This window comes from Strix uralensis, chromosome 5 (assembly GCF_047716275.1).
Source record: "Strix uralensis isolate ZFMK-TIS-50842 chromosome 5, bStrUra1, whole genome shotgun sequence".
NCBI classification, from domain to species: Eukaryota; Metazoa; Chordata; class Aves; order Strigiformes; family Strigidae; genus Strix; species Strix uralensis.
In genome coordinates this window covers 55091175-55108050 of record NC_133976.1, presented here as the reverse complement: position 1 = coordinate 55108050, position 16876 = coordinate 55091175, and the positions used below count along the sequence as shown (strand labels likewise).

At 50.5% G+C, this 16876-nt stretch overlaps 7 protein-coding genes across 7 annotated transcripts; 3 read left to right on the top strand and 4 right to left on the bottom strand.

The window, feature by feature from the left end:
• Window positions 1–2123: 2123 nt before the first annotated feature.
• LOC141944408 (histone H4) lies at window positions 2124–2569 on the top strand. The gene has a single exon (XM_074870935.1). The coding sequence runs from the start codon at window positions 2167–2169 to the stop codon at window positions 2476–2478; it is 312 nt and encodes a 103-aa protein (XP_074727036.1). The 5' UTR covers window positions 2124–2166; the 3' UTR covers window positions 2479–2569.
• Window positions 2570–3376: 807 nt separating this feature from the next.
• Window positions 3377–3903, bottom strand: LOC141944387 (histone H3). Its single transcript, XM_074870908.1, has one exon. It carries the CDS (start codon window positions 3901–3903, stop codon window positions 3493–3495), a length of 411 nt encoding a protein of 136 aa, XP_074727009.1. The 3' UTR covers window positions 3377–3492.
• On the top strand, window positions 3569–5982 carry LOC141944386 (histone H3). The gene has a single exon (XM_074870907.1). It carries the CDS (start codon window positions 4774–4776, stop codon window positions 5182–5184), a length of 411 nt encoding a protein of 136 aa, XP_074727008.1. The 5' UTR covers window positions 3569–4773; the 3' UTR covers window positions 5185–5982.
• A 125-nt stretch (window positions 5983–6107) lies between these two features.
• LOC141944385 (histone H4) lies at window positions 6108–6555 on the bottom strand. The gene has a single exon (XM_074870906.1). It carries the CDS (start codon window positions 6508–6510, stop codon window positions 6199–6201), a length of 312 nt encoding a protein of 103 aa, XP_074727007.1. The 5' UTR covers window positions 6511–6555; the 3' UTR covers window positions 6108–6198.
• A 4931-nt stretch (window positions 6556–11486) lies between these two features.
• LOC141944384 (histone H2B 1/2/3/4/6) lies at window positions 11487–12305 on the top strand. The gene has a single exon (XM_074870905.1). It carries the CDS (start codon window positions 11516–11518, stop codon window positions 11894–11896), a length of 381 nt encoding a protein of 126 aa, XP_074727006.1. The 5' UTR covers window positions 11487–11515; the 3' UTR covers window positions 11897–12305.
• An 821-nt stretch (window positions 12306–13126) lies between these two features.
• Window positions 13127–15611, bottom strand: LOC141944382 (histone H1-like). The gene has a single exon (XM_074870902.1). It carries the CDS (start codon window positions 13864–13866, stop codon window positions 13210–13212), a length of 657 nt encoding a protein of 218 aa, XP_074727003.1. The 5' UTR covers window positions 13867–15611; the 3' UTR covers window positions 13127–13209.
• Window positions 15612–15744: 133 nt separating this feature from the next.
• Window positions 15745–16324, bottom strand: LOC141944383 (histone H2A). Its single transcript, XM_074870904.1, has one exon. It carries the CDS (start codon window positions 16289–16291, stop codon window positions 15902–15904), a length of 390 nt encoding a protein of 129 aa, XP_074727005.1. The 5' UTR covers window positions 16292–16324; the 3' UTR covers window positions 15745–15901.
• Window positions 16325–16876: the final 552 nt, after the last annotated feature.

Below are 16876 nucleotides of genomic sequence, written 5' to 3'. Positions count from 1 at the left end.
GATAAGGATGAAAAATTGGTTATTTAAGAAAATCTAGTATTAAAGAGGATTAAGAAAGTATGATGCAAAAATAAGCAAAGCTTAAGTTTCATGGGAAAAAGTATTAACCATACAATAAATGCCATAAAAATAGATTTCATGAACAAAAAAGTGGGAAATGGATGCTAAAAGAGATTGCAAGTTCTTGACAAACTGCCAATCAACATTCAACCCCAGTAGGCATAGGAGTTGAATAAGGCAGTTTGCAAGGTAGAATAAGGCAGTTTGCAAGGTAGAATACCTATTCCCAGTAAGCCACATAAAGAGAATTAAGTTGTTTCAGTGGATAATCTACAAGCATTTTAACACCTAAAGCATTTGAAATCATGAGGTGAAATGAAAGCAAACCTAGAGAAGAGATATGCAAAAAATTACATGTTTAAAAACAAATGTGACAGATGAGAAGGAAAAAATAATTCCTTCAGCAGTCCTGAAGAGAACAAAGGAAGCCATTTGAATCTAGACAAACAAGAGCATAAAACACACTAATCACTGCCAGGGAAAATGTCTATGATATTAAGGAGTGAGAAAATTAATAGGCAGGGAAGAGTACACTTTATAGTTATGCAGAAGCTTTACTGAGATTTCTGTTGTATTCTATTCATGCCATAACCTGTAAATGAGGGAGAAAAAAGGCTGAATATATTTTTTTTTTCTCAAACAGTAAGCTAACTGACAAATAGTGTGCAAAAGCACAGTGATTCTAATATAAACTGAGAAGCTTCATCTGTGCCAACAACACCATAAAAGTTGATATGCAATGGAAATATCTTTGCTATTTCTGTAGAACTGAATTGGCTGATATTAATAAAGGCTGATATAAACACTACAAAGCTCCCTATCTACACATTAAAATACTTATCAAAATGGTGGCTAAACAAGCTTAATTAAATAACATACATACTAGGAGGCTACTGAGGGCCAGAGAAAAAAATCCCAAAACACCCCCCCTCCGAAGATGCAAAGAGGGAAAATTCTTTCAAGAAAAAAAAGGAATGAAAAAGGACAAATAATGGAACAAAAACGTACAGCTCAAAAGGGCTGTGAAATTACCAAGCAAAAATTTTTCGTGCTCAGGAAGCACTATAGTATTAGGGATACATTTGAAAACATGGAAAATACTGAGAGGGGAAGCAAACAAAATGAGAAATACCTGACCAACAAAACACAAAAAAATAAAGCCTATTTCACAAATATAATTAACTGGGGAAAATCTTCTGACAAGAAAGGGATTGCAAATAGCAAATATTTGGAATAGAATTAATTTGATGATCTTCTGAGAACAAAGTAAAAATACCCTCAAATATATTTCAGGGTAAATTTAAATAGTAAGTCAGAAAAATTAAGACTGTGTGCGCACACGGAGGATTTGAGGCCTTTCTACACCAGTCGTGCCTCACGGATGACACTGCTGCAGCCCCTGTAACGCTGGTGATGCAACAGACCCCCCCAGCAAACACCATCCTGAAACAATAAAGCTGCTAACCCGGTATAGCGAAACCCTTCAAAGCTCCTCAGTTATTCCTAAAAGAAAGGTCAGTGCCACGGGGCATGTTACTCCACAGTGACCTCCCTCAAGTCGAAAACATCGACTGACCAGAACGCCACGACCGCAGACTCCAGCTCCGCCCCGGCCGGGCCCTTTGTTGGAGCGCGGCGAAATGGCGGCGGCGGCGGCGCGCGGGGGGGGGGGGCGGGAAGGGGCAGCTCGCGGCCCCGCCGCCCCCATTGGCTGGATTTTGCTGCAGACCCGCGGCCGGCGGGGCCCGGCGGGGCCCGGCTCCCCCACCGGGACCGAACGCCGCAACGACGGGGCTGGGAAACCGGGCCGTGCGCGGCGGGAAGGAGGGTGTCTCGCTCCCGGGGATTTGCTCCGCGGCGCCCAGGCTGAGCCGGCGGCGGGGCCGACTGCTTCCCGGAGCCGGGGCCGGTCCCGTCACCGCGCCACCCGCCCCTTATCAGAGGCGATGGCGCGAACGTCCCTGCCCGCAGGGGGAAGGGCGCGGAGAAGAGCCCGCCCTTGCCCTGCCCCGTCGCAGTCCTCAACCAGGTCGGACCACTGGCAATAAAGAGAGGCGCTGGCGGCCGTTCCCGCCACACGCGGCTTGGGTGGAAAGGAGTGAGATCATGTCTGGCAGAGGCAAGGGCGGGAAGGGGCTCGGCAAGGGCGGCGCTAAGCGCCACCGCAAGGTGCTGCGCGACAACATCCAGGGCATCACCAAGCCGGCCATCCGGCGCCTGGCCCGGCGCGGCGGCGTGAAGCGCATCTCGGGGCTCATCTACGAAGAGACGCGCGGCGTGCTGAAGGTCTTTCTGGAGAACGTGATCCGCGACGCCGTCACCTACACCGAGCACGCCAAGAGGAAGACGGTCACGGCCATGGACGTGGTCTACGCCCTCAAGCGCCAGGGACGCACCCTCTACGGCTTCGGCGGCTAAAGTCGGTTCCTGGAATAGGTTACTCTCTCAGAACACAAAGGCTCTTTTCAGAGCCGCCCAAGCTTTCAAGTGAAGAGCCTTAGTCACTGCTCGTGTTGGTATCGTGCTCTTAGAATTGCGGTTGAGTTCATGGTGGGGGCGGAGGGGAGGGAGCAGGCTTTTGCTGTCGCCAGCAGTGTGTCGCCCCCGGGTCCTTCTCCCAGGCTCAAACAGGTGCTTGGAAGTGCAAGAGGGGGAACTCTGCTCCACAGAAGGCACCTATCGGAGCAGGTGTAGCGCTTGACTCCTGGGCTCTAGGAGAACGTTTAGGTTCTGCAAGATACGCGTGTCCCTCATCCCCCCCCCCCCCCCCCCTGCCCTCCTTCCCTCATTCTCCACCAGCACCCCGTGGTTACCCCCCCTCGGTCCTCCCTGGAAATGGCAGCGGAGGGGACCGGCAGGCGAGAAAAACCGGACGCCGGGCACAAGCGCTGTTGCGACAGGCGCTCCCCCGCCACGGGCTTCACCGCGACAGCCTGAAAGGGGAAGCTCGTGAAATGGCGGCGCTCTCCTCTCTGCCCGCTCAGGGCGGGACGAAGCAGGAAGGTGCAGGGGGAAGGAGCGGCTATGGACACGCACCCGCAGCGCCTCGCCCAGGGGCTGGGGAGGGAAAAAGGCCGCGAGCCCGGTGTGAAAGCGCTTTCGCTTGCTCCTCTTCCAGCCGAAGGGCTGCCTGTTTCCCAGGCACCGCTCTCGGCCCCCCTCTGCCCGCCCCACAGCCCCGGCAGCTTTGAACGCGGCACCTCATAACTGTGGCCACACACGGGTCGGGGGGGCTCTCGCACTCCCTTCAACTCGCGACCCGAACCTTCCCCGGTTATCCCACAGCCGGCGCGCTCCAGAGCGCAGAAAAGCGCGCTCGGCACAGGCTGCCCGTGCCTACTCCGAAACAGAGAAAAGGACACAGCTCTCTCCAGTGGCCATGTGGTGGCTCTTAAAAGAGCCTTTGGGTTGGGTACTGGCAGGGCAGGAGCCTCAGGCGCGCTCGCCGCGGATGCGGCGGGCCAGCTGGATGTCCTTGGGCATGATGGTGACGCGCTTGGCGTGGATGGCGCAGAGGTTGGTGTCCTCGAAGAGCCCCACCAGGTAGGCCTCGCTCGCCTCCTGCAGCGCCATCACGGCCGAGCTCTGGAAGCGCAGGTCGGTCTTGAAGTCCTGCGCGATCTCGCGCACCAGGCGCTGGAAGGGCAGCTTGCGGATCAGCAGCTCCGTCGACTTCTGGTAGCGCCGGATCTCGCGCAGCGCCACCGTGCCGGGCCGGTAGCGGTGCGGCTTCTTCACGCCGCCCGTGGCCGGCGCGCTCTTGCGGGCCGCCTTGGTGGCCAGCTGCTTGCGGGGCGCCTTCCCGCCCGTCGACTTACGCGCCGTCTGCTTCGTGCGCGCCATCGTTTTGTGTGCTCTTAGCTATCTTATTGCAGAAATGAAAGCAGAAAACTCTTAAACCCCACTCAAGCTGACGCCTTTTTATACCCGAGCGCTGCTTGTTTATTGGCTGATGGAAAGGACCGAGCTCATTGGGCCAATTTGAAAGTCCCGCGTTAACCCCCCGTATGCCGAACCGTGTACTCTAATAGTTAAGTCTTGATCTTTTCCATTTCTTTGGAATGGACTTTTCTCCTTTTAAACATTTTCTATTTAGTAATTGCGCTCTTGACCAATTTGATTCTTCTCATACAATCCACAAGAGATGGTACAGGAGATTGGTGAAAGACAAATACATTTTCTATGCTTCTCAGAGGATAATCTTATTTTCCACGTTTACTTAGCAAAACCTACATTTGTAAAAAGGCAAACACTTATCTTTTATCATTAAAAATTCTTCAGGGAACTATTTCCGAAGGAACTGTGTGCTTTATTTAAAATCAAAAAATAAAATTCTATACTGCTGTGTCCTTTCTTAAACCTAAAGCTATATGTTGTCACATCCTATAGGGAAAAAAATTAATTCGGTAAGCATTATTCACTCTCAAACAACTCAGGGAAAAAACAGAAGTAATTACCAGAGGAATACTATTTTTAAAACCCTTCAGGCTTTCCTGGGAGAAAAAGAAAAAAAAAAAAAGGAATACTCTTTCGAACGGGCTTGGTCTGGGGGCGCCTCCAGCTACCGCCGTGTTTCCAGGAGCTTTCGAATTACCCAATGAAATGCTACGGTTCTTCAACCAATCAGAAATAAGAAGGCGGGGCCTCTACCCTATAAGTAAGAGGTACAGGAGCGTTCTCACATTCGCCGGGTGGCACGGGAAGTAGGTTGATATGGCGCGCACGAAGCAGACGGCGCGTAAGTCGACGGGCGGGAAGGCGCCCCGCAAGCAGCTGGCCACCAAGGCGGCCCGCAAGAGCGCGCCGGCCACGGGCGGCGTGAAGAAGCCGCACCGCTACCGGCCCGGCACGGTGGCGCTGCGCGAGATCCGGCGCTACCAGAAGTCGACGGAGCTGCTGATCCGCAAGCTGCCCTTCCAGCGCCTGGTGCGCGAGATCGCGCAGGACTTCAAGACCGACCTGCGCTTCCAGAGCTCGGCCGTGATGGCGCTGCAGGAGGCGAGCGAGGCCTACCTGGTGGGGCTCTTCGAGGACACCAACCTCTGCGCCATCCACGCCAAGCGCGTCACCATCATGCCCAAGGACATCCAGCTGGCCCGCCGCATCCGCGGCGAGCGCGCCTGAGGCTCCTGCCCTGCCAGTACCCAACCCAAAGGCTCTTTTAAGAGCCACCACATGGCCACTGGAGAGAGCTGTGTCCTTTTCTCTGTTTCGGAGTAGGCACGGGCAGCCTGTGCCGAGCGCGCTTTTCTGCGCTCTGGAGCGCGCCGGCTGTGGGATAACCGGGGAAGGTTCGGGTCGCGAGTTGAAGGGAGCGCGAGAGCCCCCCCGACCCGTGTGTGGCCACAGTTATGAGGTGCCGCGTTCAAAGCTGCCGGGGCTGTGGGGCGGGCAGAGGGGGGCCGAGAGCGGTGCCTGGGAAACAGGCAGCCCTTCGGCTGGAAGAGGAGCAAGCGAAAGCGCTTTCACACCGGGCTCGCGGCCTTTTTCCCTCCCCAGCCCCTGGGCGAGGCGCTGCGGGTGCGTGTCCATAGCCGCTCCTTCCCCCTGCACCTTCCTGCTTCGTCCCGCCCTGAGCGGGCAGAGAGGAGAGCGCCGCCATTTCACGAGCTTCCCCTTTCAGGCTGTCGCGGTGAAGCCCGTGGCGGGGGAGCGCCTGTCGCAACAGCGCTTGTGCCCGGCGTCCGGTTTTTCTCGCCTGCCGGTCCCCTCCGCTGCCATTTCCAGGGAGGACCGAGGGGGGGTAACCACGGGGTGCTGGTGGAGAATGAGGGAAGGAGGGCAGGAGGGGGGGGGGGGGGGATGAGGGACACGCGTATCTTGCAGAACCTAAACGTTCTCCTAGAGCCCAGGAGTCAAGCGCTACACCTGCTCCGATAGGTGCCTTCTGTGGAGCAGAGTTCCCCCTCTTGCACTTCCAAGCACCTGTTTGAGCCTGGGAGAAGGACCCGGGGGCGACACACTGCTGGCGACAGCAAAAGCCTGCTCCCTCCCCTCCGCCCCCACCATGAACTCAACCGCAATTCTAAGAGCACGATACCAACACGAGCAGTGACTAAGGCTCTTCACTTGAAAGCTTGGGCGGCTCTGAAAAGAGCCTTTGTGTTCTGAGAGAGTAACCTATTCCAGGAACCGACTTTAGCCGCCGAAGCCGTAGAGGGTGCGTCCCTGGCGCTTGAGGGCGTAGACCACGTCCATGGCCGTGACCGTCTTCCTCTTGGCGTGCTCGGTGTAGGTGACGGCGTCGCGGATCACGTTCTCCAGAAAGACCTTCAGCACGCCGCGCGTCTCTTCGTAGATGAGCCCCGAGATGCGCTTCACGCCGCCGCGCCGGGCCAGGCGCCGGATGGCCGGCTTGGTGATGCCCTGGATGTTGTCGCGCAGCACCTTGCGGTGGCGCTTAGCGCCGCCCTTGCCGAGCCCCTTCCCGCCCTTGCCTCTGCCAGACATGATCTCACTCCTTTCCACCCAAGCCGCGTGTGGCGGGAACGGCCGCCAGCGCCTCTCTTTATTGCCAGTGGTCCGACCTGGTTGAGGACTGCGACGGGGCAGGGCAAGGGCGGGCTCTTCTCCGCGCCCTTCCCCCTGCGGGCAGGGACGTTCGCGCCATCGCCTCTGATAAGGGGCGGGTGGCGCGGTGACGGGACCGGCCCCGGCTCCGGGAAGCAGTCGGCCCCGCCGCCGGCTCAGCCTGGGCGCCGCGGAGCAAATCCCCGGGAGCGAGACACCCTCCTTCCCGCCGCGCACGGCCCGGTTTCCCAGCCCCGTCGTTGCGGCGTTCGGTCCCGGTGGGGGAGCCGGGCCCCGCCGGGCCCCGCCGGCCGCGGGTCTGCAGCAAAATCCAGCCAATGGGGGCGGCGGGGCCGCGAGCTGCCCCTTCCCGCCCCCCCCCCCGCGCGCCGCCGCCGCCGCCATTTCGCCGCGCTCCAACAAAGGGCCCGGCAGAAGACGGGGCGGGGACATGCCCGGCGAGGCGAGATGGTGTCTGTGCTTAAGTAAATGGACTGTTCTTTAATGATCGCTGAGTAAAGTTATTAATCCACTTTTTTTTTCTTTCTGTGGGGACAACACGTTTTTTTGTAGGGGTTAAGTCATTATCTCCCAGGTCTCTAACTGCACGTTCTCGCGGCTTTTTTCTATTTATGGTACTGAGATGCTGTTGAAAGAACTGTTTTTTGTATCTTGTTAATGTACCCATTAAAAAAAATCTAAATTGCCTTAGGTGCTTTTAGAAACGTGGTCCGTGTTTGTTCATTTTCATGGTCTTACTTTTTATGGATACATAATATCTCAAAGTATTTCTTTTGCTTTTTTTTTTCTTCACATGGTTTTGGACACAAACCAGAATATTTTTATAAACTGTAGTGTATATCTCTACTCAGATGGAAGAAAACATCATTTTAATGAGTTGCCTCATCTTAATTATCTTTAGAAATCTTGTTTCCAAATGTTGTTCCAAATCTTAAGTTGTCCAAATTTCATGTCAACTTCCTCTCCTCCTTTCTTCTTTCCTTTCATCTTGTGACTTTTTCAGTACAGTTATTTCATGCTATAAAAACGTGACCCATATGTTTGCTGTTTCTCTAAGTAATTAGGTTTTCAGATGATAATAACAGTAACTAAGAAGGCTATAAAACTTGCAGCAATAAATTGCAAAGTATGCAGCATATAATGCAATTATGTTGAATATTTCAGTCTCAACATATGAAAGATCTACAGCAATTACCTATAACCTTAAAACCAGACTTCTCAAATGTGGTTCTAAGGTGCGTCATGCAGTTTAGAAATTCTCCAAAATAATCACAACTGTTAGGCAGCTGTGCCTTATCGTCAATACATTTCTAATAACTCTGAATGCTGTGCACTGAGTGTCTTCTCTAGTTCTGTAACTTTTCCTGGGATGACTTTTGGTTTTTTTCTCTGTATTCCACATAGATTAATCTACCAGATGAAAGTGAAATGATATTCAGAAACCAATCTAAATCTCCCACACTTATCCTACTATTCTTAAAAGTCTATCTTTTTGTCTCTGTTGTTTGCTTCTGGGTTTTTTTGTTGGTTTGTTTTTCAGGAGCTTTTGGCAGTGGCAAGGTGTACTCTGTAAGCCCAAGGTAATACACAGGTGTCTGACTTTCCCTCATCAGATAAATGGTCCTACAGCATTTCTAGCTGAAGAGACAGCATAAGGTGAGGTAATTAGAGCCAAGATACTACTCATAAATTCCATTTTTCTTCTTGAAGCCCATTTAAGCAATAAGCAGAGAGAGGAAAAAAATGTTTCTAACTGGAGATTTCAGAATAAGAAAGAGTATTTTTCATAAAAAATCTATGCAGAAGTCACCCAGGAGCTTAGTGGCAAAACACTAACAGCAGCTTTGCCTTTATGTCTTCCAACTGCCTCCTAGTAATTTCCAGTTACCTGAACAGGAGAAAGCTGTCAGCCTGTAGCACAATGTGTTCACCTGGAGAAGATACACCAACCAGGGAAAAAAAAGACAGAGTCCCACAGTTCATACTGTTTGGTAACATGCAATAGGCTGGTGACTTCTTTGAGCTCTGACATCCTTGCGTTGTTCTGGAGCTGTTCTTGAAGACTTTCTCTGTTCTCTCCCATCAGACTTAGGTTTCCTGATTCTGAAGGATTATTTCTTTTGGATCCTCCAAAACTTTGGTCAGTCACTGGAAACTCCACTGTGGATGGATGACAAGTGACTAGACATTAACAAGTTCCCATCCATTTCCCTTAGTGAACATGGTTATTTTAGACTGTTGTGAGAAATATGAATGTCTGGATTCCTTTTCCATATATCCTGATGGTCTAAACAATGCAATAAACTCAGCTCTTCTGCCATTACCACAACCAGTTCTTTCCAAGAACTTGAGACCCCTTTATAAACATCTCATAATCCTCTCCCTACTCCTCTCCCCAGTTATTTTACCTTTAGCACTCTCTGGTTGTACCTTTTTGTGAAGGAGCAGCATGCATAACCATGCTACACCAGGACTGACTGGTCGTCACTTATTAATCAGCTGCTGCTTTTTGTGTTTGTTTATTTGGTTGAGTTCAGTTTTGATTTTGTGTTTTTTTAAACACACTTTTCAGCTGGAAGGCTAAAAACAAGCAGTTGCTGTTCAGTTCACAGTAGCCACCTTTCATCGATGGAGGATATCTTTCTACTCCATAGCTGATCTTTACAGAATTTGCTAGATATAAGAATATCTAACACCTACCTCAGCTGTCACTTTTATCTGGAAGGACTGGGGGGAGGGGGGCGGGCAGGGAATATAGTGTTTGTAGAAGCTGGTTTTTGTGTTTGTGGGGTTTTTTTGTTTTTAATGCCCTTGCTTTCTGGATCTATGGACTTTTTGTTCCTGAGATGGCCCTGTGTTATTCTACATTTTCTCTTTCAGATAAAAATACAGCCTTTCTCTGCTATTGTGGACACAAAACTGGAGATCCTATGCCACATTTTCCAGTCGTGAACTTTCACAGATGTTCACAAGAGAACTCCTGTTACCAGGCAGAGGTTTCTCAGTGAGTGAACTGATTTTTCAGGTTATGTTTATGCCAAAAGAAAGTCATCAGGTTCACACTATATGTGGGGAGTTAAAAGTTTAGAGATGGGCCACTCTGGCTTCTCTTCTTGCTTTGCTGAAAAAGAGAGAAATACTTTTCTTCTCCTTAAAAGGCAGATACAGCTCCCTCCTGCCTTACCCGATTTTCTCCAAGCTGATGCAGTTGCTACTGATAGCTGGGAGGGAAGCAGAGAAAATGGAGATGGATGATCCCTGTTCCTGATGAGAGGGAGCAGAGCTACAGGCAGGGGCAGGCACAAAACCAGAGCTGCAGCATCACAGAGGCAGCATGAAGCTGCTCTCCTCAACACAGGTGGCTGCCTTTGTTTCCCTAGTTTAGGTGTTATGCACAGCAGAACCACTTGCAAGCAAGCATTACTCACTGCAAAGGAGAAAGGTCCCACACTTTCCTCACCTGGCTCCCTTTCTTCAGACAGCACTATTTTGGATGTAGGCTGGAACTAATTGTGCATCCAGAATTCTGTCCAGCAACATAAAAAGGAAAAAAAAAACAAAACAACAACACAGAAACAAAACCAGTCTGGTAAGGTGACAGAGCTTTTTATTGCTTGCACCAGTATCCAGAATCTTTCTCACTATCCTTACAGATCTTTTTGAATCATTAATTTGTTCTGATTTTAGCAGTCTCGTCCACCTTAAACTTCATTTACCTAAGCCAAATAGGTGCCTTCTTGCATAGGCACATGCCATCCGTCTCCTCTATACTGAGAAAGTCTAGAGTTTGAATGGCCCTTAAGGAAATAGCATAATTATAGCACTGGCTATGATACCAAGTTATCCAGTCCTATCTTCATTCAACCACAAATTAACTTGATCCTTTTAAAAGTGGATTATAGCATTCTAATTTACTGATAAATGCATTTACAATCATAATTTATAATGTTGCCACACAGCATTTTAATTTTAAAAAAACTACCCTTTTTTGAAACATACAGGGTAATACTATATTGAACAACATGTGCTCCATAAAAAAATTAGCACATTAGAATTCCTAATACCATAAAATCATTTTAGTCTGTTTAAACAATTATATTTTCTTCTTCTTGAACAATTATGTTAACTTGACAAAAAAAACAGCCATAATTTCTGATTCACAATAAATTCAAAATTAAATTTTAAATCTATGATTTATTTTTATTACCAGGAATATCTTGGGTTTGATTTAAACAAATTAATCCAGTCTTTTAATACGTCCCAAAAGAAGTTCACGTTCTTTCAATTTAGAGATTAATGCAGAACATCCATCTCACTTAACGGCCTGAAAAACAAGCCATGTTCTTTGGACCAAAAGAATTAATTTCAAACACAATTAACAAACTTAGTATTCCAGAGCCTCTGTATCTTTTCTGGTTGTAGTTTTTCCCTTTTACATTTAACATGTGGCTTTTAGAAATGCAGGCTATTACATGAAGTATGCAGGTATACTTCTTCTTGAAGGAATAAAAGAGTAACAAAACCCTTTGCCATTTTCTCTAGGTTTTTTTTTCCTGGATAAATTACTGATAACCGCACTTTGTACGTACAAATCCGCCCGATCTGGCAGCTGCAGGAGACGGGCGAGCCCGGATGCTCCGGGGCGAGACCAGGCAGCCAAGGACGAGCTTCGCCACCGAACAGTGCGATTGAAATAGCTTATTGTGATTGGCTGATAGGATTCCAACTATTAACCAATACCAGCGTGGGCTTTAAAAAAGACCAATTACGAAGCCCCTCGTAAGGAAAGTGACGTCCCTGGTTTCGTTATCCAATAGAAGCGCTAATAGCTGAGGCCAGGGATTTGCATAAGGCCCCTATAAATACGGGAGTAATCGCATTCTTGGGCACTCCGGTGCTCCAGAGTAGTCAAGGAGTTTTCGCCATGCCCGAGCCAGCCAAGTCAGCCCCCGCGCCCAAGAAGGGCTCCAAGAAGGCGGTGACCAAGACGCAGAAGAAAGGCGACAAAAAGCGCAAGAAGAGCCGCAAGGAGAGCTACTCGATCTACGTGTACAAGGTGCTGAAGCAGGTGCACCCCGACACGGGCATCTCGTCCAAGGCCATGGGCATCATGAACTCCTTCGTCAACGACATCTTCGAGCGCATCGCCGGCGAGGCCTCGCGCCTGGCGCACTACAACAAGCGCTCCACCATCACCTCGCGGGAGATCCAGACGGCCGTGCGGCTCCTGCTGCCCGGCGAGCTGGCCAAGCACGCCGTCTCCGAGGGCACCAAGGCCGTCACCAAGTACACCAGCTCCAAGTAGAGCGTCTCGGACTGTCAGTTTTAACCCAAAGGCTCTTTTAAGAGCCACCAATTTTTTCAAACAGAAGGGTTGAATTACTTTTTTTCTTGGCAGGTATGTAAAGCAGATTTCACTTTCGTGTCACTGGAAGGTTAGGTAGCTGCAAATGTAGCTACTTAATTTTCAAGTGGAGAGCTCTTAACAGCCCATTCTCGGTATAGAGTTCTACTTGGTTGCTTAAAACTTAAAAATAAGTACATGTTGTTAGCTCTGGTCTTGAATGTGGCTAAGAAGCAGCAGCTTGTTCCTAGTGTTTTGCGAGCCACACTTTCAGAACCTGGAAGTCTTGCGGAGAAAGGTAGGTTGCCGTTTATTTTCTAAAGGTTTTCATACTTTATCTTTAATAAATATTGCGAAAGCAGTCTCTGAAGCAAGTCTTACAGTCGTGTTTGTAGCTTAGTCTTTTTCCTACGTTCCGTTGCGCCCTACGTTCTTCCCAGCCCTATCGCTTGTTTCAGTGAAGTAGCTGTCCGTACTCCATCAGACGATAGGTAAAGATTTTTTCATGAAGGATTTTCCTGTATAAAGGACCAACGTGCAAACTTCTGTATGAGTCGGTTCTCTCTTCGGGAGCGGCCGGTGATGGGCTGGGTACCTGGGGGAGGGCAACAGTAGAGCGTGGGACTACAGCTCTCCTGCTCCAGTTCCCTCCCCAGAAGTCGCGCCGCCGCCCACCCTTCCCCTGCGGAGCAAAGGCAGAGAGCTGGGGCACGGCACACGCGTGTCCCTTCCCTTGATCCGCGCACCCCCCGCTCCGGAGCCGCTGTGCAGCGGGGAGGCGGCGCCGTACAGAACCGAGCGAGCGTAGGGGACGCCGCCGGGAACAAGGAGGGGGGTGGCGGGTGTTGCCGCCCTACGGGGCGGGGCTGCAGAGCGAAAGGGGCCAGTCCGAGCCCAGCGCGGGACTTTTAAACAAGCCCGGGCGCGGCAGCCGAGGGGCGCTCGCTGGGCCTCCGGCTGTTGCCGCTCTCGGCTGTGCCGGTCAATTAAGTGGGGGCGGAGCAAGCGGCTGCGGCTATCGCACGGCTCCGCAGGAAAACACTTCCCCTTTAAGTAAGCCCGGATACCCCACAGGCTGCACCGAACGCACACCTTCCTAAAATAGCAAACTTTCTTATTTCCATATGAATTCCTACCAAGACCCTTTAAAGATTCGGTTTTGCTGCTGCGGTTACTGTAGCGTTCCAGCTCTTTTTGAGAGTAAGTGGGTGGCTCTTAAAAGAGCCTTTGGGTTTATTTAAATGAGTAAACTCTGTAATTTCTTCTCAGTCATTTTACTTCTTTTTGGGCGCCGCCTTCTTCGCCTTAGCTGCCTTGGGCTTGGCTGCCTTGGGCTTGGCTGCTTTGGGCTTCACTGCCTTGGCTTTAGCCGGGCTCTTCGCTGCCTTCTTGGGGCGGCCTGCCTTGGCCGCTTTCTTGGGGCTCTTGGCCGCTTTCTTGGCCGCGGCGGCCGCTGGCTTCTTCGCTTTCTTGGGGCTCTTCTTCACCGCCGCAGCTTTCTTGGGCTTCTTAGCAGTGCTGGCAGGCTTCTTGGCCGCCGGCTTCTTGGGCTTGGCTGCCGGCTTTTTCTTAGTTGCCTTCTCTTTTGTCTCGCCCGGTTTCTTATTCAGCTTGAAAGACCCGGAGGCGCCGGTGCCCTTGGTCTGCACCAGGGTGCCTTTGCTGACGAGACTCTTAAGCCCCAGCTTGATACGGCTGTTATTCTTCTCCACATCGTAGCCGCCGGCGGCCAGCGCCTTCTTGAGCGCGGCGAGAGAAAGTCCCTTGCGCTCCTTGGAGGCGGACACGGCCTTGGTGATCAGCTCGGTGACGCTGGGCCCCGCCGGCTTGCGGGCTTTGGAGCCGCCCGCCGCCTTCTTCGGCTTCTTGGCGGCGGCCTTGGCGCCGGGAGCAGAAACAGCGGGAGCGGCAACAGGCGCGGTCTCCGACATAGTGGCAGCCGTCGTCCACGAATCAGGGGAAACCACTGGGCCTGGAGCAAGTCAGCGGCCTCATATTTATAGAGAGGAGCCGCACGGTGATTGGTGCGTTGCAGAGCCCGCCCCGCTGCACGGCAGAAAGGTCCCTTCTCCCCGCTCATTTTGTGTTTCTTAGGAGTCAAAAAAGCCTGTTTTTATCAGAATTTCTGCCACCAACCGCCCCCCAGTTCGCAGCGACGTGGAAAAGAAAGACTGTTCTTCCCCTCGGCAAAGTTTCCCTTCGAGGAGGCAAAGGGTGAGTTAAAAAAGAGGCGATAAACCCCGAGTCCTGGACCTAAACAGACCTCGGGAGACAGAAACTTTTGTTTTTCCTTCTAAATAAAATCCGCGACGTGGGCAACTAAATCTTCAGACTAATTAATTATTGTTCTTCAAAGGGTCTTCTCTTAATCTGAACTGAAAATCAGGGATTTGAATCGATATTTTAATCGCAAATTGATTTCAAAGAGGAGGAAGTAACACAGGCTCATCTTGAGCACTGAATATGGATTAGAAATTAGCTTCTTTGTCCAAAATCCTTTACCCCTTTCAAAATAATTAAAATAAATTAAATTAGTGCATTATGCAACAAGGCAAGAAGCAGATTAAAGTCCTGTGAAGGGCTGTTTGTGCCCCAGAAGGAGATGACTTTTTACAGCATAGCAGCTTGTACTGTGTTGCTCAGTGTGCACAATGCAGACATGGTTCCCTAGTGCTCTGCTACAGAAATACTTATTTTCTTTAAAAATTGGGTGACATAAGAATTTTACACGGCCAGTTTTTGTTAATAGTTATAATCAGTGCCCTATGACTTTATAATTCAGCAGTGTTTTTATTTTGATACAGCTTGATTGGTGAAAATCTGAGTCATCATTATCCAAGGAGACACTGCTGCAGCTGATTTTTTCCATACTTCTACATAATAAAACTTGCTCAAGTTATCAGTTAGGGCTCCCCTTTCACAGCAGATTGCAAAATATTCTATTTTTTTACTGTCCAGTGACTGATTCATGCATTGGAAGTAATATTAAAAATAGCATATTCAACTGATATATCTGCTATACTAAACTGGCTGCTTAGCAAGAGGGGGAAAGTCTTCAGCTGCGCTTTACCGAGACCACACTTAAACGAATTCAAAACAAATTCATTTTATTTTTCAGAGTACACAGAATTAAAACAAGTATTCTCTGTTAGTTTTATTGTTGCCTACAACCCTTTGTTCTGCCAAAGGCCTGTAAACTGCTTGTTACCCCTTGCTATTGTAACTGTCAGTGGTACTAAAATTTTGTACAATGTTACGATTCAAGTAATTTGTGGTTTTGGATGGATAATTATTAAAATGTGTTTATTGACTTATAGCCACTGATTTTTCTGTTTCTATTTGAACATCTCTATGGTATGTGCAGCACTATGTATAAGGTAGTCAAAACTGACAGTGACAGTAGTCCTTTTTACCTCAAATTGCCTGTCCAGTGATTAACAATTATTCTCAAGTCCATTCAGATTTCAGGCACAAAATGGCCATGGCAGCTCAAAGCCATGAGAAAATGGTATTAAAAATGAGTAATTCAGAATGCCTGTTCTTATGAAAAAAAAGACAAAGTCTGTAGGTCAAAAGGTTGTTTAGAGGGGGACAGGGTAGATTTTTAAAGACATGAGTGAGTTACCTCAGCTTCACGTAGGACTGAGCTGGTACCAGAGGCCTGTTGGGGCTGCAGGTTCCTTCTTGCAATAATCAACTTTGTGCCTTTCTCACCCCTACAGAGCAGAATGATTCTTTTCACACTGTGTAAACCTCGTTGATTTTTAGCATGTATTTAGCAGTAATTAACGTATTTTGTAATGCCAACATTTAGATTTTAGAAAGTTTATTTTTACAAGCAAATGGAAGCATTTTAGCTTGGCATTTTTTTGCCAGGATCTACAGCTCCTTTTATGAAGAAGTGGGTGGCTCTAAAAAGAGCCTTTGGGTCACTTTTGAGGTGGGAACGCTCCTCAGATAATTCTTTCACTTGCTCTTGGCTTTATGGCTGTCGGTCTTCTTGGGCAGCAGCACGGCCTGGATGTTGGGCAGCACCCCGCCCTGCGCGATGGTCACCTTGCCCAGCAGCTTGTTGAGCTCCTCGTCGTTGCGGATGGCCAGCTGCAGGTGGCGGGGGATGATGCGCGTCTTCTTGTTGTCGCGGGCCGCGTTGCCCGCCAGCTCCAGGATCTCGGCCGTCAGGTACTCCAGCACGGCCGCCAGGTACACGGGGGCGCCGGCGCCCACCCGCTCCGCGTAGTTGCCCTTGCGCAGCAGCCGGTGCACGCGGCCCACGGGGAACTGCAGCCCGGCCCGTGACGAGCGCGACTTGGCCTTGGCCCGCGCCTTCCCGCCCTGCTTCCCGCGGCCGGACATCGCTCCCAACCCTGTTCTGCAGCCGCCGCCCAAACTGACGTGACACACGCGTCGCTACGCCCCCCCGCCCGGCCACCTTTTATAGCTTCTCCGCGCGCCCCGGCCTGCTTCCTGATTGGCCGCAGCGCTCTCTCACTCGCTCCGGCCAATGGCGCTGCGGATCCAAATCCACCCAATGGGGGAGCGGGCGGCGGGCCCTCCCCGCCGGGCTGCCCCCGCCTGCCAGCAGGCGGCGGGAGGGGCGGGGGGGGGGGGGGGCCACCCCTGGGCGGGGCCCGAACCCCCCCGGGCTCCGCTCCTGGCCCGCCTCGGCCGGGCAGCCCGGGCGCCGCTGACCCCGAGACCCCCTCCGGAAGGTCATCTTACCGGGAAACGTGTCTCAGCTGCCTGAGGAGAGCAGAGGCGCACAGCTGCCTCCCAGGAACGGGGGGAACCTCTGCTAAAGCCATCGCTGCCGTTTCAGAGATCATCCTGTATTTACTACAGGATTTACTACTACAGCATTACTTTTTAAAATATTATTATTATTACAAAAGAGAAACATTGCTTTCGGTAGGAACATTTGCAACCCACCACTGATAGATA